This window comes from Ochotona curzoniae, unplaced genomic scaffold, assembly GCF_017591425.1.
Source record: "Ochotona curzoniae isolate NIBS_2020 unplaced genomic scaffold, NIBS_Ocur_1.0 contig_2927, whole genome shotgun sequence".
In the NCBI taxonomy this organism is placed as follows: domain Eukaryota; kingdom Metazoa; phylum Chordata; class Mammalia; order Lagomorpha; family Ochotonidae; genus Ochotona; species Ochotona curzoniae.
This window is the reverse complement of record NW_024465654.1, coordinates 4603125-4624919: the sequence shown is the minus strand read 5'-3', so window position 1 is coordinate 4624919 and position 21795 is coordinate 4603125. Positions and strand designations below refer to the sequence as shown.

General features: G+C 44.5%; 1 protein-coding gene across 1 annotated transcript in view; it reads left to right on the top strand.

The window, feature by feature from the left end:
* Nucleotides 1-21795, top strand: part of CPNE8 (copine 8) — a 106923-nt gene that overhangs the window by 19728 nt on the left and 65400 nt on the right. The window contains exons 2-6 of the mRNA XM_040978879.1: nucleotides 914-954; nucleotides 2723-2769; nucleotides 8133-8236; nucleotides 13524-13563; nucleotides 16478-16554. Coding sequence (XP_040834813.1) covers nucleotides 914-954; nucleotides 2723-2769; nucleotides 8133-8236; nucleotides 13524-13563; nucleotides 16478-16554 — 309 coding nt within the window. The remainder of the gene's footprint in view (nucleotides 1-913; nucleotides 955-2722; nucleotides 2770-8132; nucleotides 8237-13523; nucleotides 13564-16477; nucleotides 16555-21795) is intronic.

The window sequence follows — 21795 nt, the reverse complement described above, 5'->3', positions numbered from 1 at the left end:
CAGGTGGGGTCATCAGCTGCTCCGCGACCTCAAGGAGGCGTGTTGGGCTGTGGTTTTCATTGTGACGGAGTTGACTAGTCAGGTGAGGGAGCTGGGACTCTCCTGTTGGGGGTCGGGGTCCCTTCAAGGATGCTGCTCCATTTTTACTATTTCCTCACCTGCTTTTAGACTTCAGTGTTTCTCAAAGCAGGTTAGGATGGAATTGGCTGGTTCTCAGCTTTGGTTACGCCATTGTGGTCCTCCCTTTTTATGTCCCTGGTCCAGGAATTTTAATTGAAATTTGAGGATGAGTGGTTACTAGAAAAATTCAGAATGTTCACACCTGATTTTACTTCTGTGTTTCTTGAGATAAATTTTCTAGCTCATACATTGCATTTTTCTGGAATTCCTTTTTCAAGAGTTTTTTTTCTCTTTTGTTTGTGTGTACATTTGCAAAGTAGAAACACATGGTCCCAATTTTTTACCTAGTGTTGCAGCTCAACATTATGTTACATAGAAAGCAGTCTGGGTTCCCCAGAGGATGGCAGGAACCCATGTGCAGAGCCATTGCCTGCTGCCTTGTGGGCTGCACATCATCTAGAGCCTGGAACTGGCAGTGGCATTGAGACTTGAGCATGGGTCCGACTGACCTGCTGGGAGGGGTATCCTAAGTGGTGTCTTAGCTGCTAAGTCAAATGCCCATCTTTCTCAAGATTTGGAATGTAGCGGGAAAGACCAGGATGTCTGGGAAAGAAAGCTCCACTTTGCTGTACTCACATAGTCCTGTGGTGCTCCGTGTACGTAATGATGGGCGGCCCTTAGCACTGCTGTATGCATATGCATATTTATGTGCGCATCTGTATACACTAGTTTGGAGTTCATGAAAAAGGTCTCTGCTTCATATCCGTCTCACATCTTTTCCCTTATCCAACAGGAGTCTTCTCGACAGAGACACATTTTCCAAATCAGATCCAAGTAAGTACGTATTCCTTGATTTTTAAAAACAGTTTCTTTACTGTTCTCGGTTGATTTTGCAAAAATTGTGTGAAACATGTAGTTCTTGTTGATTTGGAACTTGGAGAACAGGAAGGAGCCCAGTCCTGAGCCTTGTGCATGCCTCCAGCTGTGGTTCTCAGATGGGCGCTGCTTCGCCTCTGGAGGGGAACTTGTTGAATTCACTTCAAGCTAACCCTTGCTAGTATATGGTAGAGGCAATTGTTGAAATATAACCATAGGGGGCTCTAATTTTAAATAGTAATGATTTTGAGTTTTTACTTTTTGTTTTAAATTAAAGAGCAATATAAAGACATAAAATATTTGGTGAAATATGTATTGTTCCTATATACGCTGATGTTTTAGGTTTCTAATTAGAATATTGAAAATTATAGATAACTCCTCAGATGAAAAAGCACAAATTGGAACAGATGCAGGAGAATCAGCTGAGTGTGTGTGCGCGCGCAAATATGTGATTTTAAAGGTTTATTTACAGGAAGAGTGGTCCAAAGGGAGACAGAGAGAAGGGGGTCTCCAGTCTGCTGATTTGCTCCCCAGATGGCCAGGGCTGGGCCTGTGAAGCCTGGAGCCTGGAGTTCCATTCCAGCCCCCTGCATGGGTGACAGGACCCCATTATTTGGGCCATCTTCTACTGCTTTTGCAGGCACAGTAGCAGGGAGCTGGATCAGAAGCAAAACAGCAGGGGCTTGAACTAGGATGGTGCCACGAGAGGGGATGCTCGTGTCGCAATCGGCAGCTTAACGTGCTGTGCCATAAGGCCCGCCCCCAAACCTTACAATATTAGATACTCTTATTGCAGTTGCATGTGTATCTACACATGCAGGAAAAAACATGGTTTAAGAAGGGGCGAAATAAGTTTTTCAGGTGTTGGGATGACTAATGTAGCCATTGGGAGAAAGGCATTTTGTGTTGGGGGCGTTAACTATTTCTGGGACTCATTTGACAGTTTCCCCTTTTTGGGGGTGTCCTTTTTCAGTTGACACGATTTCTTAACTGTTTACAAGTATTTAGAGTGAGTGTTCTTGTAAATACTGAGAACCTGCAGTGTCTCGGGGGCACCATAAATAGCTTGGGAGGAGTTCTACATGTGCCTAATAACATACCAAATATTTCAAATGATTAAACTATGAATTTGAAGTTTATCTAATCTGTAGCATTATATAGATGGAGATAGCAAATTACAATATTTTGTATGCACTGAGTTCTCAGCATATTTTCTAAAGCTCCAATAGAGCTTTATTTCTGGTTTTTGCTTTTAAAGATTGATTTATTTATTTGAAAATTAAGGTTACAAAGAAGGTGAGACACAGAAAGAATGAGTGAGAAGGAGAGAGAGACGTGTTTTTCATGCACTAGTTCAATCTAGAAATGACAGTTATTAGGACTGGTTAATGTCGAAGTCAGGATTCTGGAACGCCTTTTGGACTTTCCCTTCGGGTACAGATGCTCAGTACCTTGACTGTCCTGTACTTTCCCAGGCACGCTGGTAGGGAGCTGGATTGGAAGCGCAGCACCAGGACACGAGCCAGCACCCATTAAGAATGCTGGCGTGGCAGGTGGCAGCTTCACACACTCCGCTGCTCTTTCGTGCTTGCTGACGGTTTCCTCACGAGGGTCAGCCTGGGAGTCAGATCTTTAATTCGGTTGTAGCCTCTGGGTGGTTGAAAATGTGCACGTTTAGATGTGATGTTTACAGAAGAATGGTAAATGTCTTTTTCTTCTTTTGTAGTTTGTGTCTTATATGTACAAGGAGTTGGAAATAAAGAATGGAGAGAGGTAAGATTAAAATATTTGTTTAAAAGATGACCATGCTGGAAGGTGAATGTCACAACTTTGTAAACATGACACTTTCGCGTCTCAGATATTGAGTTCCGTTATGTGACTGTTTGCTGTGGTTTTGTTTGTTTGTTTGTTTGTTTTTAGTGTGTTTTGAGTATTTAGCTCACTTCTGAGCTTTTTGCTGATTATTCTAGGCCAGAAATTTGGTGTTTTACTTAGCCAAGTGTAAGTTTACTGATTTCAGTCTATTTGATGTGACTTCTCATGTGCTTAAAATCACAGACCTGGTCTCACACTGCAGGTTTACTGTTGATTTCCAGAAAATGCTAACTTAGTGGAGGTTTTCGTGTGGCGCTTGCCGGGGACTATCACGCCTTATGCCAGTAGGCAGGATTCTTGGAAAATAAAGGACAAAGTTAGTTTCTTTCTCTCAATATACTTGCACAGCATTTAGTACTGCAAAAGTGAAGAGGCTGATTTTTAATTTTCCTAGCGTGTCTCTGTTCAGCTAGAGGCATGTTTGGGGGTGGGTGGCATAGCAAAGTGGGGGACTCCACTCCCACCAGCGGATCACCTCTGGAGAACAGCAGGGTTAACTGCCGCTTTGCTGGGCCCACTCAGGGCTCGGCGTGCGTGCTCAGGGGTGCGCCTGGTGGCTCCCACTGGCCCATACAAGGCTGCTGTTTCCATCCCTTGCAGCACTTAAGTGTTATTCCTAGCTTTGCCAATGACCCATTAATTCAAGGGCTTTTCATAATGTACAGTCATTAGATAGAATTGGCTGCTTATCTTCAATAAGTTCTTACAGTGTCAGATACGGTTTTTAAATTGCAAGTTTCTAACAGATTAATTTGAAATACCATTTCTATTTGTCTGAAGCACATATTTCAACACACTTTAAGCTCTTTACTCACTCTGCCTCCCCAATGTCTGAGAGCAGCTCATCTGTAAAAACAAAATCATCTGGCTGATTACATCACACCTTTCCAGAACACACCCGAACTCAGATCACCACAGGCAGCACTGTCCCTGGATAATATTGCTCCTGATTCAGTAGACTGACAGCACAGAGACACTAAAGTCTGGGCCAGCTCTCCAACAAGGGACGTCCCTGGGTGTACAGTGTTGCTCTGCCACTGTCCATTGATGTAGGTCTGTTATTTCCATTCATTTTACAGTACTGTTTCTTCATTTCTCTTTGGATCATGCAATCATATCAGCCTACTAGTATTATATTACTGTACATTTGCTTTGTCAGTGTCTACTTCATGTGGATAGAAGTGAATTGTATATGGTGCTGTGATGTTGCATGCATATGTAATTTTTGTAACTTCCTCTCAATTATTTTTTATCACTATATGATACCTTTATTTGCCTCTTCCAATAGTTTTTGTGATGGAAGCACAGCCTTCTTTGGCAGAGCAGGGCTTGAAGTTGGGGGTGGCCCTGCTTCTCTGGGTGGTCTCCCTATTACTACTCCTGGAGGAGGAGCAAGGATGGAGAAGCCCTCTTAGTTCAGAAGGATGTTACACTGACTCTAAGCTGTGTTTCACTCTGCCTGTTACTGTTATGGAACCTTTGCTGGCTTATATGTTCAACTTTGTTTGGTTTAAAAATACTTTAAATACAGTGACAGGTGGGAAGAATTATTATATTATCACTCTTATTGGTATTATCATGTTTTACTCCTTTGTATTCTCGGCTTGATGAGGCCCTAACCAATGTGGAGCTCGCCCTCCTTCTCAAAACAAGGCCACACAGGCCTGTTCTCCTGTCTGCTCTTTTCTCTCAATGTGTAATTCAAAAAAGTTGTAACTTTATGTCTTGCCTTCTGGTCCCTTCAAAGAAGTTGTGTTGATGCTACGCCCAGGTTCTGTGTTCTCGACTTGTTCTCAGGGAGGGAATTGGTTCTTTGCTGCTGACAAAAGCCAAACTTTGTTGTGATAACTTTTGGTGTATGTGTTTTTTTAATTGTAAAGTTTCTCGTTTGTTTTTTTTTTTTTAATTGAAAAGACAGACTTACAAAGAAAAAGATCTTCCATCTGTTGGTTCACTCCCCAAGTGGCCACAATGGCCAGAACTGAGCCAATCCAAATCCAGAAGCCAGGAGCTCTTCTGGGTTCTGCCACGTGGGTGTACAGTCCCATGGCTTTGATATGTCCTCTACTGCTTTCCCAAGCTACAAGCAGGGAGTTACATGGGAAGCGGAGCAGCCAGGACATGAACCAGCACCCATATGGGATCCTGGCAGATGCAAGGCAAGGATTTAGCTGTGAGGCTATCACACTGGGTACTTTTTAAAGATTTCAAGTTTTTATATTTGAAAGGCAGATTTTAGAGGCAAAGAAACAGAGAAGTCCTCCATCCACTGATTTACTCCCCAAATGCAGAGTTGAGCTGATGTAAAGCCATTCGTGCCTTCTTGGTATCCCACACAGATCATGGAGCCAAGGCCTTAGGCTATCCTCTGCTGCTTTTCTGGGCTGTAAGTAGGGAGCTGGAGAAGTAGAGAAGCTGGGACCTGAGCTGGCATCCATATGGGATGCTGGCTCTAACAGGTGGAGGGTTAGTGTACAGCACCACCGCACAGGCCCTGTAAATGTTAATTCTTAGCTTTGGAGTTTTTCTGTTTTACTGCAGGATTCTCAAGACACAAATGAACAAATCTCAGAGAAGTAAGCATTGAGTGTTAATGGCTCTCAGGAATGGCCTGGGGCATAAAGGTCATGTGTGTCACAGTATTTTCAAGAAGGGGAGAATTTATATTGAAACAACAACAAAAACCAAAAAGCAAAACAATTTTTTTGGAAAACAATTGTCAAGGATGGACAGAAACAGATATTCCATGTGAATGGAAGTGAGAAAGCAACCTTGTGTCCTAATTGCCCTGTTGGTACTGGCTGGGCTAGCAAGTAGGTAGGAGCTCGGAGCTCCATTCATGTGTCCCATGTGGACGGCAGGGCCACAGGTGCTTGCCCGGCGTCTGCTGCTTTCCTGGGTGAATGATCCGGAGGTGGGTCAGAAACAGCAGCTGGCACTTCAACTATACTCTGCACTGTAGGCTGAGCCTACAGCTGAACTACACTGCTGGTCTCAGAAAAACATCTTTAAATGGGGTTGGGTTTGGTGCAGTGGTTTCAGTATTTCTGTTTCATCTTGGGGAGGGGCTGGATTCAGATCCCAGCTCTGTTAGGGCAGCGGTCGATGGCTCAAGTACCCAGGCCCCATTAGCCTTATGGGAGACACTGAAGTACCAACTCCCGCATTCATTTCCTGCACCAGCCCCAGATCCAGTCCCGCTATGGCTAGTATTTGAGGATTAAACCAAAGGATGGAAGATCTCTCCATGGCCGTCTCTGACATGCTGCCTTTCAAATAAATAGATTTAAAGGCAGCAATGAAATTTCAGTCGTGAAAAAATGAAAAACTATTGCTTCAAGGGATTTCAGGATAATTGAGAAAACGTTTGTTCTATGTATATAAAATTCATTATTAGCTGCTTTTTACATTTCTTATCATTTCTTGAGAGACAGAGATAGGTCCCAGTGGCTGATTCAGTCTCCAGATCCCTGCAGAGCCTGGGCCGAAGCTGAAGGCAGGTGCAGGGCACTCCAGCCGTGTCTGCCGGGAGGGTGCGAGGTGCTTGAGCTGTACGGCTGCTTCCAGGGAGTGGATCAGCAGGAACCTGGAGCCTGCTGCAGCCTGAGCTGGAACTCCGCCCCACACACTGTGCTCTGAGATGGGTGCATCTTAGCGTTGAAACCACCCGTTCCTCTGCTCACTTTGTAGTAGCTGGCAGCTAGTAAAGTTTAATGAACATTTATTGGCACACAAAACTATTTATAAGTTTTCAGCAACTTCAAAATTGGTATGCATACTTATAATTGTTTTTAAGTTTGTTTTTGGGTGAATTTAAGTAATCATGTGGACACATTTGAGCACATTGAAATAATCTTGCTAAGCAAGTTTACCGAGAGTTTGTCTCTTAGATGGAGAAGTGAGACATTATATAGCTTCTGATACAGTTGGATCTGCGGTTGCTGTCGAAATCAGGAGTATTTCCATTCTTATATTTTTTTTAAGATTTGTTCTCAGATTGGAAAAGTAGGTTTTTATCCGACTAGCCTAGGCATTAAAAAATGGAGAGCTTTCAAAGACTCACTTGTGAATTGCTTTTTAAAAAAATAGTTGATTTAAAGTTATGATGAGCAATGTTTTAGGCTTGGGATTTTTTTTTCTTTAAGTTAATGAAAAAAGCTTTCATACTTGCTAAATTCGTGCTTTTGGAATTCTCAAATCATGCAAATCTGATACTGCATCATTACGTGTAAGTGCTGGCCTGTCTACATAATCGCTCGTATTCCTTGTGTCTGAAGTGATTCTAGGTACTTGGGAAGCTACAACTGTGGGTACTCAGATTAGGATAGCTTAGGTCAGTTTCAAGGCTCCCCAAGGTCTCTGGGTGGACTGCTACCATCTACAGATATTTAGAAATAGTGATTTTTGAAAGTTTTGAGTGTCTCTGATCTGCATAGAATGATATGCAAATGCATGCTTTGCAAAGAATTCAGACATTACTAATTTGGTACTATAAGACACTAGCTAAGATCTAAATTTTATTTCAGGTCAAAAGATTAATCGCTGGGTTGATAGCTAATATATTCCAGCCTCAGGGAAAGTGCTTGCATATTTCCCATGAGCTGAGCAAGTCAGAATGTACCTATGAACTTATTACCAGCTTTCACATTTCATAAAGTAATGAATTAATACCAGGAACAGGGGACACTGCTTCACAAGTTTCTTGTTTCTGATTTTCAGAGTAGACCTACTCCTTGCAGGAAATTAGGAAAACTCAGAAATGTATAGCAAGTTAAAAAATTGGAAAAGGTGATTGCTGTACTCTCATGTACTGTCTACTATTTTATTTGTGCGTAGTTAATTAAAAGTTGCATTAGACAACGTGTTGCCTTTGGTTCCCTCCCTCCAGGACAATATATTACTAATACTCCTTTGAGTTTTCAAACAGATGTTTGTCCTGTGCCTTCGTAGAGCTTTCTGTAAAAAATATTGGGGAATTTAATGAGGCTTATCTTGAGGATTTTCATCCTATTTTCTAATTTCTCTTTCTGAGTATGGGTGTCAGTTAGATAATACACAGGAGGGACCGAGTTTCTGTTTGGGAGTATTGCTTACTTCCTGTGTGGGGATGTTGGGAACTTTTATTAGAGATGTTGTTTGCTACTTGTTTAATTCTTATTTGAGGATATTGAGTCTCTCCTGTTTGGGGGTCTTGTGTACTGAAGTTGAAATAAGTGACCAGATGAGGTCTGATTTTAACCTTTCTTTCTCTCTGTTCACAGTTTGGAAGAACTGAAGTGATTGATAACACTTTAAATCCTGATTTTGTGAGGAAATTTATTCTGGACTATTTCTTTGAAGAGAGAGAGAATCTGCGTTTTGACCTGTAAGTTCTACTCTAAGTTGCTTTGAAAATTGGTTTTCTTAAAAGACGTATTGCTGAAGTCATTCTGAGTGCTCCAGTAGCCCTGGCTAGAGGATTTTATTGGCAAGAAATCCAAGCTTGGTCTCCAGCTTGGCGGTTGGTCCCTTGGCATCTGTGTGCTTTTGAGGGATGGGAAACGTAGCTGTTCTGGCAGCTGTTGCACGCTTCCTGGGTTGCTCTTGAACCCTGGAGGTTCTCAGGTGATGGTGGGCCGCCCCCCCCTGCGCCCCCCCTCCCTCCCCGGCCGTTTGATTTTCTCACTGCAGGGTGTGGATGTCGACCTAAATCTGACTGCCCAGGGTGGACCAGCCAGCATTTGCGGTGTTGCTAGTTTGCTTGTTACTGTGATATGGAATGAGACATAATGGAGCACTACAGTCAGACTCGCCTTCTGGAGAGTCTAGAGCCAGGAGGGTGGGTTCTGCAGGGCTGGGTGCCATGATTGAGCTGTGGTGATTGTCGGAGTCCCTGAGAGCAGTTGAAAGGGAATCCAGGGGCCGGTGTTGTAGCCTGGCCTGAAGCCGCCTGCTGTGATGTTGGCTCCTGCACGTTCTCCAGGTATGTGATGGACACATCCGGGATGACTTGTAACTGCTGTGCCACGGTGCTCAACCCATCTCATTCTGTTAATCATTAGAGACTTTGCCCTTCAAACTAGAGTCCTAGTTCAAAGCCCTTTGCGTCTTGTCCCCTCTGTTAGAGCTATTGCTTTGCTGCTTGTACGAGAGGGGAAGTGGAAGGCAGGGTGGTCAGACACTTTCCTCATACACTCACTAGTAAGGGATCGGGGGTCCACCCATCTCACCTACAAGACATTTCAGTGTCTGATTTGTACCTGGTGACAGTTCCAGGCCTCCCCTGGGAGCCTGCATCAGGAGACAGGGTTTTTTTTTGTTGTTTGTTTGTTTGTTTGTTTGTTTTGCACCTGCCTGTCTGCCTCCCTGTGGAATGGGTTAGAAAGGGACTTTTGTTCTGCATCCTGCAGCTGTTGAGAGAACACCGCCCAGTATTTGCCTTGTGCTTGGCCAGCAGCCCCGGGGTAAACGCACAGTCAGGGCTGTACAGACTGCTGCTGCTCACGATCCAGACCTCTAGACATACTACAGAGCAGTGGTCATCAAAACAGGCGGGCACTGGCACAGAAACAGATGAACAGTGGAACAGAATAGAAACACCAGAAGGGAGCCCACACATGTATAGTCCACTAATCTTTGACAAGAAAACTGAAAACATTCCAGGCAAAAATCCTGAACTGTTCAACAAATGCTGTTGGGACAACTGGATAGCAGCTTGCCGAATTAAGATGCAACTCCTTTTTAAGCTTGACTCACGCAGGTGTACACATCCTGAAGCACCTGTCAGAGTCAGCACCAGACTAGTCCTCGTATTTTTAGCAAAGTTAAAAGGAAAATTCCATTAAGGGAAAAATTATGGTAATTTTGAATGCTTTATAACCCAGCACATTATCTAAATAAGTCTTCAGAAGTAAAATGTGAATTACCTATTTTTGAGATAATAGTATTTAAAAAGCTTTTGTTAAATGAAGTGAAAAAGGATTATATTTGATGATATTTAATTTCTTTGTGATGAAAACATAAATTGTATTTTAAAATTCATTTTGACTGAGTATACTGTATTACTTCCTGTCAATTTGCAGTATCCTAGAAGACATTTTCCAACATAGACTGTTGTATTCTTGTTATCTTTTTCAGCAGAATTGCTACCAGGACAGGCTCTGTTGGAGAAGTGGGGAGAACTTAGATTTACTACGCCTGGCTTTAGTTGGTGGAAGGGGTGGGTACTCGCTCCTTGGTTCAGATCCCTGTGGCTTCAGTGACTTGCCTCAGTCCGATTGCGGGTCAGGACCCTGAGTGCCCCTTCCTGCTCATGGTGAGCCTGCAGGCAGCTGGTGGCTCATTGATTTTGTGCCAGCTCGGTGGCCCAGGATGAGTTCCTGGCTCCTGACTTGAGCCTCTTCCTGGCCATTGGAGGCATTGGGAGACAACTGTTGGATTGGAATTGTGTCTGTGCCTCTCAGGTAAACAGGCAAAAGTGTGTAAGCTCTATGGGAAGATGGAGTTGAAAGGTATTGGTACAGAGTTTATTGTGTTTTAAAAATGTAACTCCCACATGTAAAGGGGAAAATGCAGCATTTTTTTTCTGTGTCTAGCTGCTTTTGATGAACATTACAGCCTCAGTTGCATACATTTTGCTGCAAATGATAGAATTTCATCTGGATGATATCCCGCTGAGTTTCTGTGTGTTTCATCTGGATGATATCCCGCTGAGTTTCTGTGTGTTTTCTTGAACCTTTCGTGTGATGCTGGAGTGTTCTACGGTTCTGTCTAACGTGAGCAGTGCTGGTGTGAACATGGTGGCCGGTGTGTCCGGACTCACTGTATTTCAGTCTTTGGGGATTTACATTGGTGGGTGGCACTCCTGGGTCATTGGCAGGTGTTGTTTTAGTTTGTGAAGAAAGGTCCACACTGCTTTGCACAGTGGTTACACTGGTTTACCTTCTCACCAACGGTGTGCAAGGCTTCCCTTTACTGGTGTCTGCCAGCATCTGACGTGGGCAAGGCGATGTCCCTTTTCATCTGCGTTTTTCTGATGGCTAATGATGTTGAGCATTTTTTGTTTTCACATATTGGTTGGCTATTTGGTTTTCTTCCTTTGAGAATTCTCTTTTGAAGTCCTTTGCCCCTTAACTGAATTGGTGGGTGTTGTTGTTGTAGAGTATTATAAGTAGGTAATGCATTCTCAATCTTGATATTTTGTCAGACAGGTGCCTAGTAAGTGTTTTTTCCTTCCTGTCAGGTGTCTTGCTATTCTATTCATCATTTGCTCTGCTGAGCAGGAACTTCTGGTGTTCATGTCTTCCCATCTGTTCAGCTTTTGTTGCCTGCCAGAGTTTTAGAATGTTCTCCGTAGAGACCTTCTCACTTCCTTGGCCTTCACCAAGATCCTACCTGAGCACGTTTCAGCGAGGTTTGGGCAGGAACAGAAAGTTTCTCCACAGGTTGCGTGCCCACAGCTTGTCTGGGCTCCCATCTGGGGAGCTTCGGGGAGCACCAGGGCTTCTACGTGTCTCCTGTGGTAGAAGGCAGTTTGGCAGTGGCTGTGCTGCAGTGCTGCAGCTCAGGGCCTTTGGCGGTGGCTGTGCTGCAGTAGGGCAGCTCAGGGCCTTTGGCGGTGGCTGTGCTGCAGTGCTGCAGCTCAGGGCCTTTGGCGGTGGCTGTGCTGCAGTAGGGCAGCTCAGGGCCTTTGGCGGTGGCTGTGCTGCAGTAGGGCAGCTCAGGGCCTTTGGCGGTGGCTGTGCTGCAGTAGGGCAGCTCAGGGCCTTTGGCGATTCCTTGCTGGGAGCCCTGTAGCCTCCCAGACTCTGTTCATCATTTTAGGGTGCAGTACGAGCCAGCAAAGGCTGTGGTTTGCTCCTGTGGTTCTGGCTGCTTCTCTGTGGCCATTCTGGGGGTTGCCATGCCTTTCTACTTGTCTCTTCTCAACAGGGTGTCCCCAGGCCAGGAGGCTGGGGTGGAGCTGGAGTGTGCTTTGCTGTCATTCACTGCTGGCTTTAGAGTCCATGTGCCTTTTACAGTTCCCTCCACTTCTGTGCTCATTTGGGTACCAACCGCTGAAGACTTTAGTCAGCAATCTCCCGGAAAGGGTGTCCTTCTGAGTGCATCTGAATCACTGCTTTGGCACAGGGGAGGGGAGGGGAGGCCCTCCCTGAACAGGTGTCTTGAGTCTCATCTGCACTGTTTTCTAGAAGTCTGATTTTTTTCAAAAGATTTATTTTTGTGAAAAAGGAGAGAGGGGAGGGAGAAGGGAAGAGAGAGAGACAAGAGATTAATGGTTCTGTTGATCTGTTCATCAAAGGGCTACTGTGGCCAGGGCTACTGTGGCCAGCAGCTTGGCCAGCAGCTGGGCCAGGAGCTGAGCCAGAAACTGGGCCAGAAACTGGGCCAGATTTGGGCCAGGAGCTGGGCCAGGAGCTGGGCCAGGAGCTGGGCCAGGAGCTGGGCCAGGGCTGGGCCAAAGTTGAGCCAGAGTTGGGCCAGAGTTGGGCCAGAGTTGGGCCAGGGCTAGGCCTCCCACAAGCTTGGCAGGGACCTAAAGCATTGGCACCACCTTTTGCTGCTTTTCTCAGCCCTTTTTGCTGTTGCTCATTTTGACCCATCTATAAAATATTATCCTGGATGGGAAAGCATTCCATCTGTGCGGATCCCTGGATACAGGAGAACTTCAGAATTTGCTGATACCAGGCCAGGGCCACAGCTGTTGAAAGTGCTCAGGGTGCCCTGAGATGTAGCTTTTCTGAGGCAGGTGTTGGCTTCCTGCAGTGTTAAAGCCCTTTGGGGTACCATTCTTTAGGAGGAGTGTCAGACACTCAGTAAATTCTTACTGGCTGCATGTACTGATTGAGCTACTCTACTTCTTTGTGAAAGTATTCATTTTATGCAAGAGAGGACTTTGATTAACATGGAAATCAGAGGCAGTTAATTTTGGGTAGGAAGCTATGCACACGCACACAAATGTGAAAGGAATGTGGTTTGGGAGAAAGACAAGCCAGTGTAGCTCTTTCCTGTTCCAAAACTTGGCACATTGAAAGCACTCAGACTGTCAGCAGTCACTCCATTGTCAAGGGCCTGACCTTCTAATGAATGATGTTACCCTAGGCTCTAGGAGGAAACCTTGAGTTACACTACAGAATTGTTCTATCCACATATTCCTGTCCCTTTCCCTACCCTTGCTTAGGGAGAAGGGTGTCTCATTGCTTATGTCAGAATTGATGGTTGCCAGCAGCGCCTAAGTTATTATGTAAGAATTAAAACACAGAGAAAGAATAGCTTTGTATCAAGACATGTTTAATATTGTGTTATGTAATCCTAATAGGAACATGGAATTTAAGTTTTTTGAGATTTTTGGAATCGGTTACACAGTAAAGGGTTATTATTGATTCGTAGAAAAAAATTTTCAGCTTTGCAAATAGTAAAATTGCTTAACGTGAAACTATTAGAAATTGGGAGAATTATAGAAATGAAAGGACCCAGGGATTGTGAATTGTACCATTGCACATGGGCCACAGGTTAGCAAGAACTGCTGCCATCACTGAGTCTTTGTCACAGGGCCTTTGTTTCTCATTCACTGAACAACTGTTGTGTGTTGTTACGGTGTGTTCTAGATCTTGATGCAGTGCTCTGCCTGTGTTTTGTGGAAATAATTGGAGTGTGACGTTTCTATCTTGTAGGTATGATGTGGATTCCAAGAGCCCCAACTTATCCAAACATGTAAGTTTCTATTTTTATGATGATTCTAAAATTTATTACAATTTGAGGGATTTGTACTTACTGTTTATGCTGATTTATTAATGTTAAACTTATATATCCTTAGCTTTTCATGTAATGTGATTGTTGTAGAGCATAAATAGAATTCTGATGCAGTCTAGATGCTTTAGGAACGTACGAGCAGTTACTTGAAGTAAGGTAGATGGCCTTAACATGTCAGAATGGTGGCAGCTCCTGCTGTTAGGAAGGTAACAGAATCGGCAAACCTTTGGCTTCACCTCTGTGAGCCTGGGAAGGATCTGGCTACAGGCAGGAGCTTCGTTATTCTGTTTTCCTAGTAGTTCTTTCCCAGCCGTATTGCCTCACTGCTTCCTATACAGTTTCTCACAGTATAATGTGAGTGACACACAAGTAGGCCACTTACAGTTCTTTCTTTATGAGTCTCAATCACCCCTCCATTCCTCTTAAGATTTCTGTTCCTCCCCGAGTGGCAGCTGTTACTGGGCACTGGTAATCGGCCGTAAAGGAGCAATGGGGCTTCACAGTGAGCCAGAGGCAGCATGGGAAGGCAGAGGTGACGTGGTAAAGCGGGAGTAAGGCCTGTGTGTGCTGAGATGTGGGTTGGGATTAGATCCGTTGTGTGAATGCCAGAGCAGGGCTACAAGCATCAGTCCCAGGAGTTTCCCGTGGGCTCAGCACAGAGGGTGGAACCGGCCATTGTTGGGCTGGGCGGCAACTGGACAGGTGCCTGTGCCCGAGAGACGTTCTTCTTCCTCACGGTTGTCGTAAGTGACCACAATAGATATGCATATAAATTCTGGTATAATGAAAAGGAGTGGGGGATTAGGAGGCATGGTCACAAGCCCGGAGATGGGTTTGGGGAAGCAGGTGACCTGGGTATGGTGGTTGATGTACATTTAAACACGTGCCGGTTCTGTCACATTGCAGTTTAGGTAAGTCACAATTCTCATTCCACATGTTTTCTCTGAGCTGGCCAGTGGAGAATGGCCCATTGGTTGTGATGGTGTGATGAATGGGAACATTCCTGCACTGCAAGAGGCACTGTAGGGTTCATTTGGCTTCTGTGTGGGCTAGCATTGTGGAAAAGTTCCTGGATTGTTACTGGAAGTGCTGTTTTTACCAAATTATAATGACTCATTGACTGGAACACAACATCGGAGAAAGAAATGATAATCTTATTCATATAGTTGTTAGCTTCTATCTTTAGCTATGGACCACAATAACTCACAGTATCCATCAAGAGGTGCTCAGTGTGAGCCTCAGCACTTGGCTGCCTTTTGGGTTTCCCATCTTTGCATTCACTTCACTGTCCATTCTGCACAGTGGAGCAGAGTGGTCTCCCCGACGCCAGGGGCCGGGGTGGCTGGCTGTCCTGGAACTTCGTGTCTGTTCCCGAGGTTCCCCGTGCTCTTGGCGCCTTTCCAGCCATGCCTGTGCTCCTTGCTCCCTCCAGGCTCTTTTGCCTGTAACTCTGTTCCCTACGAAGAGAAGGCTTGACTCTGCGCTGCGCCCTCTCATCCCTCCCGGGCTTTGATGGTGCCGAAACGTGGGAGTGGTGCTGACGCGGCTCGATGGACCACATGGATTTTATTTCTGCGGCTCACTCAGGCTGTTTGGTTCATTCTCATTCTTCGGACTCACTAGCAATGGAAAGGCAAAGCAGAAAGCTTTGGACTCAGGCTGTGATCGTGGGCTTATATTGTGGCTGTGAGAAAGTTACATGTATTCTCCAGGCCTCAGGGTTTTGTTTGCTTGTTTGTTTGTTTTTAGTCTGCAAAGTAAGGCCAGTTCTTACAGGACTTATTCATGAGTTTTCTTTTTTTGTCTGTAACATTCTCTGTAACATCAGTGAACCAAGTGCAGTGCTTTCACACATAATAGATATCTTGTCTCTAGATTTACTCTTATTTGATAGAACTTTAATTTGCTCCTTAGAACATGCTCAGGGCCACTTGCCCACAGTCAGGGAAGATCTCCCACTGTTCCCTTAAGGAGGGGCATGGGCTCTGGTGGGTGGAGTCCCGCTGCCCTGCCCAACATCTCCTTGCTGTTTTCCTGTGGTTTCTGGTTGGTCCTGGACACATGAAGAAGTGTACTCACAGGTTTTCATGTCTTAGGTGCCGAGTTGGTCTAGCCTTGGTGTTTGGGTGTGTCCTAGATCTGCCCTTGACTGCTTATTTGAAACACAGAATCAGCCTCCCTCTAGCACTATTAATTTATATCTGAATTGAAATGCTGATGCCTACTTTTCATAAAAGTTGTTTTGAGTCTTAAAAACAAGAATTCTCTAGGCATATTTTTATGAGTGCTCAAATGTGATTTATGTAATCCAGTTTTAGGCACTTTCTGTAGGCTGTTAACTTAGGCAGTGACTCGCCAAACCTCCAGAAGAGCTCTTTGGGAGCCACCAGTATGTGGTAGAGAGGGACACTGTGGGGACTTAATGGACAGCCCAGGGTCACAGTGGTGGGCGGTGGTGCTGCAGTGGATACCTGGCACCTGGTGGAGGCTGTGATGTCACACCAGGCTCTCCAGGTCTCTGCCTTTGTGCACACTGATTCTGCGTCCTCGGCTCACAGAGAGGTCCAAGCGAAGCCACTTTGACATGAAAGCCCTCAGTATGTTTTTCATTTTCATTTTCATTTTTTTTTAAAATACAGGATGATAAATGCAGGGTCTAAAAATTCATAATAACAATCTTCCCTCGGATTAAAAGAACAGAAGGCTGTGCAGACTCACGCAAAATCATATGGCAAAATCAGTGTGGCTGAGCTTGTTGTGTCATCGATAATTTGGAAATCCAGGATTTCAGCAATGAGAATGATGTAATGTTCAAACTACGGTCTGTGACGATAGCCTGGAAACTGATCAGCTTTAATCCTTTTGTCTGTTTTAGGACTTTCTGGGACAAGTGTTTTGTACATTGGGGGAGATTGTTGGTTCACAGGGAAGCCGCCTGGAAAAACCAATAGTGTAAGTACTAAATTCAGATAATGAGATGTTTGCATTTCAGTTCATATTTTGGTAGCTTGGAATTCCTGAGTATGTGGTTGTAGACCAAAGGTGAGTTTGTTGTTGTTGTTGTTCTCCCTACAAGTAAGTGAGATATATTTGCTGTGTGTGTGTGTGTGTGTGAGAGAGAGCATGGGCGTGAGCGTGAGCGTGAAGATCAGCTATTGTATACCATGCAAAACCTGTCCACAAGATTGAGTAAGCAGGTTGATGCAAGACAGTGTGTTCTGGCTGTTGCTATTTTTCCAATTTAGTACTGTTTGTGAAACAGATTATACATCTTTGAGTCAGGGTCCATGTGTAGCATCGCCTTTTTGTAATACATTTAATACGTGCAGTTTTAGCGGTTGAGATTTTATCTGTTTTTTTTGCGATGGTTGTGGGCTGTGCGAAAGCAGTGAGTGTGTAAATGTGGAAAGAAGGGCAGTCACTGAGAACTGTGCTTCCAGCTGCGTCTTCAGTTACTGCGATCGTGTCTAAGCTGTCAGTTGCATGAAGTGACCCTACTTGCTCCAAATAAAGCGAAAAACAAACTCTACAACTTTCTGTAGGTGTTTCCTTTCTTCCCTGGCCTCTTCCTCCCCTGCTTCATGTTTGGGTTCACTTCCATGCCTTGGAACCTCAGAAGGTCTAGGAAGCGTTGCGGAGTAGTTGACCTAAGCTCAGTCACAAGGTTTGGAGGATTTGAAGTCTGTATCCTCCTTAGTCTTTGAAAAATCTTAAAAAAAAAAAAAAAAGGACCAAAGCTCCATAAATTTATTCATTTTTTACATTAAATACTTAAAAACACCCAGGCATCATTGCCACACTTTGTGTGTTAAATCGAGCTTTCTACTTGTTATATTTAGGATTATGAAAAAATGAATTAAGCTAACAGTAAGTCCATGAGTTCCAACTTCTTTTGACTTAGTTTAGTTAGAATTGAGAATTGAGAGTGTCAGATGGAAAAATTTTCCCATATCAACTGCCTTTTTTTTTTTTTTTTAAAAAAATGGCTTATTTATTTTTATTGGAAAGGCAGATATACAGAGAGGAGGAGAGACAGAGACGAAGCTCTTATGTCTGATGGTTCACTCCCCAAGTGGCCACAATGGCTGGAGCTGAGTTGATCCCAAGCCGGGAGCCAGGAGCTCTTCCAAGTCTCCCACACAGGTGCAGGTGCCAAGGCTTTGGGGCATCCTCGACTGCTTTCCCAGGCCGCAAGCAGGGAGCTTGATAGGAAGTGGGGCTGCTGGGATTAGAACCAGCGCCTGTATGGGATCCCAGTGTGTGCAAGCCGAGGACTTCAACGCTGTCGTGCCAGGCCCATCAACTGCTACCACAGAATCTTTAGATAGTCAAGGTCTGGCCAGGGCAAGTTCATAGCAGAGTGGGGTGCAAGGGCAGTGGGGATTATGAGAAAGAAGTAGATGGCTTACATCTCATTAGCTACTATTTCCCCAACGTGAATTGCTGTGTCACGTTGCCATGCATTCATACATTACTGTATTTCATACGTACTTTAAAAGGTGCATTTCTAACTGAGCTAGCTGCCAGAGAAAGACCTCTTGGCACTGCAGCATGGCCAGCATTGTCCTTAGCGCCCTGCTTTCTTGGGAAGACAGTCCCTCTTCCACTGAACTGTTCTGTTTCTTACAAGCTGTCATATCTCTCCATGACTTACTATTAGGCTCATTCAGGAAAAAAAGCATAGGGGAAGGGATGCCACCGGATCCATGGTTGAGTTCAGAAACTGAACAAACCCACAGAATGAGCTTCCCACGTCAGCGGGAGACTGGGTTGGCAGCGGAGTGCGGACATGTGCCCAGGAGCTCGCGGAGGGACGTGGGCCTCCTGTCGTGCTGTAGCCACTCCTCGCTCCACAGCTCTGTCCCTTGTTAGGCTTTAACCTTTGCTAAGGAGCTACGTTTTCCCTTTCTAGGTGAATATGAACTTGAATCACTATAAAGGATACCTTGTGAGCCAGATAACCCAGCAGAGTTACCAGAATCAATTCAAATTGAATTTTAAAAGTCTTTCTTTGTCCCCAGTGTGTTTATCTTAAGTAACATGATGCAAATGATTTAGTTCTTATTTACTAATTTGTTTTGAATCAGGGCTTTATTTTCCAATTAGTTGCTCATTTATGTTCCAAGTTATTCAAAGTAATCCCTTGTTTTCATCTCACTAAATGGGCTAAATTATTTTTAGAAAAGATGTTGAGGATAATTTCTCTTAGTTTTTTAATTGCAGTTTTGTTATTGCTCAAATAACCTTTTGAAATTCAGGATAAATATAAAATGTGGAGAGTTAAAGCAGAAAAGCAATTTTTAAAATTATTTGTTAATAATCAGGCCTATGACAACTAAGTTAGATTGATTACAATGGAAAACCAGCTTCTGGTATGTAGCCTCTTCCTTTTTGCATGATCGAAATTTGAATTAAATTCAAACCTTCTTACTTTTTGGCTGCAATTCTTACATTAGATTTTAGCTTCTGCATTATGAGAAATAAAAAATATATTTCAATGTTTTTGTAAGAAAGTAAAATGAGTTGAAACTAATATTTAAGAATTTTTAGTTTATATCTTACAGCGGCTTGAGATGCTGGCAGTTTGCTGTGTTGGATTTGAGCCTTTAGCAGACACTCCTGTGATGTCTTCATTCCATCCCGAAGCCTCCTGAGATGAGCTTTGTGCTGCTTAATTTGCAGGGTTTACCAAGGCTCCCTCTGACTCACTGGCTCCTGTCTGGCTCTTCCCAGGATCATTTAGCATTAGACCCACTCAGCATGAGTGTGTTTTTCAAGCTGTGAAATTGTATCCAGTTTACTGCATGGTGCTGTCTGAGAGGCTTCATTCCCTGTCTTCAGGGACCTCAGTGATGGATTCAGCAGAGCCTTCCACAAGTGCTAGCATCAGCATCACTTTAGGAGAGATTGCCATGCTGTCTTCCAGGAGGCAAACATCGTGTTCATCAAGTCGTAGACCTGTTTGTTCTTGGTTCGCTGTAGTCATGGCTGATTCTGTAGGAAAGGCAAGAAGGCAGGACCTAGTTCCAATTGGAAAGTATTTTGTTACTCTGGGGGAGGAGCAGGAACTTAGGGGTGACTGGACCAGCAGCTGGGGGCTAAAGGAAACTCGCGAGGAAAGGGCACATTTGTCTGTAGACTGGCAGCAGGAGTGTGTGATGGAGGCAGTCGCTGGTGGGTGAGGGGTCAAGGATGGGATCCAGGATGGATTCTAGAGTTTTCTGATAGTGGTGAAGATACAGCGATCTGGACTGCTAGGCAGAGGAGCAGCCTGGAGACCTGCCCGTCTGTTGGCATGGATCTCCCTGCCATGCCGGGAAATCAAGGACAAAGTTCATCCCATCTAGCCCTGCTGTCCACTCCTCACTGGTGCTGGCGGTGCCACCATCTGTCTAGCCATCCCTGCTCCTAGTCCTGATTTTCATGCTCACCAGTGGGAATGGCAACGCGAGAGGGAGGTGCCCACTATTTCTCTAATGGGTCTATTCGCACTCCTGGATCTTGCACTCTCCAGGTGGTTCTGCTGTTTTGCCTGACAGAATTAGCCCCCTGTGCCAGCATATGCCAGCTGATACTGTGGAAAAACCCAACCCACCCACACCCACTCTGGATTATGCATGCATAAGAAGGTATAGTCAGCCCAGCCTGGCTTTCCCCTGATCCAGCTCCCATGAGACCACAGGTGTTGTAGCCCTGCCCAGCCTGATCTGCCCCTATCCCAGCTCTCATGGTCACCAGCGGGAATAGTGGCCCAGTAGGGGGGCCCCCCACTGGATTTGCACCCCTACTCCCTGGTCTCACCTGTGCTGGCATGGCCTGCCTCACCTTGGCATTTGCCAGTGAGTGCTATAGCCTGGCTTGACCAGGCTTACCCCCAATTCCAGCTAACGCTGGTGGGGGCTACAGCCGTGTCTGGCTCTCAGATTTGCCTATGGGTGCTACGAACTGGCCCAGCCTGCCTTGCCCCTGACCTGAGCAAAACAGCACCTCCTCTGATGGCCAGGAGTGGGTGGGGTTTTAGTACACAGTGTCTCACATGAGTTGCAAGCCTTGCGTGCAGTGGCAGTTCAGTAAAGGCTCAGCGGAACCACTCTTTCAGTTTTGAGCCTCAGTTCATATTCTCGAAGCATCTCTGGTCATATATTTGCTTATTCTAAGCAAGCTGATTGTATAGAACTAAGAGTCCCATGATTCTCTGCTCAAAAATCCAGATGAGGGCCTAGAGAGGCGGAGCCCTGCTGGATGGAAGGCAAGTGGCTCTGAGGACCAGCCCTGGGAGATGGGGCGAAGTGAACACGCTTTCCGCACTTGGTGACGAGTGCTGGAATGACTGCTCTGCCTTCGGACTTGAGGGGACATTCCCCTTCCTGGATGAAGATAACAGTAACCCCTTGGACATCCTATTTAAGAGAAAAATACAGGACCAAATTACCACCGATTCATGTAAACCCTGAATGTAAATGGACTAAACTCATCAATCAAATGTCATAGATTAGTAGACTGGATCAAAAAAAAAACCAAAACCCATCTATTTGTTTCCTACAGAAGACATATCTCATCAACAAAGATAAGCAGAAACTGTATCTCATGGATTTTTGATTTTTTAAAATTAGTTTCATCTCTTCAAAACACCTTCTCATTCAGTTCTTCATTGACTCATAGATCATACAGTAGCATCATTTTAAGAAGGTTCTTGATTTTCATTTCTTCAGGGACACATTAGTCATTGAGTAGCATGTTACTTTGTGGCATTTTTAATTTCTTTTCTTCCTGTTTGTTTTGTTTTGTGGCTTTTCAAAACTATGTAATGGAGCATGTTATTTAACTTCATGGCATTGTAAATTTCTGTTTTTCTTCCTGTTGTTGAGTTTGTATTATGGATTTTCATATAAGGAGATGTATAGTAACTGTGTAAAGGAGACTATCATATCCAGATGTGAGGATACAGTACAAGTCTGTACTTCCAGATAAAAGATGGACTTCCAAAGAAACTGTTTACTATATTTTGTCAATAGGATGCTGGACTCTGCATTGTCTGTGCCTGCAATGATGGACATATGACTGTTTATGAAGAACTATACTATAGTAATGATACAGAGGAATTCAGTGGTGGGGGGAGGGAACTTGGAAGGGGGCAAGGAAAATTCCAGAGCCTATGGAACTGTATCATAAAACAATAATAATAGTAAAAAA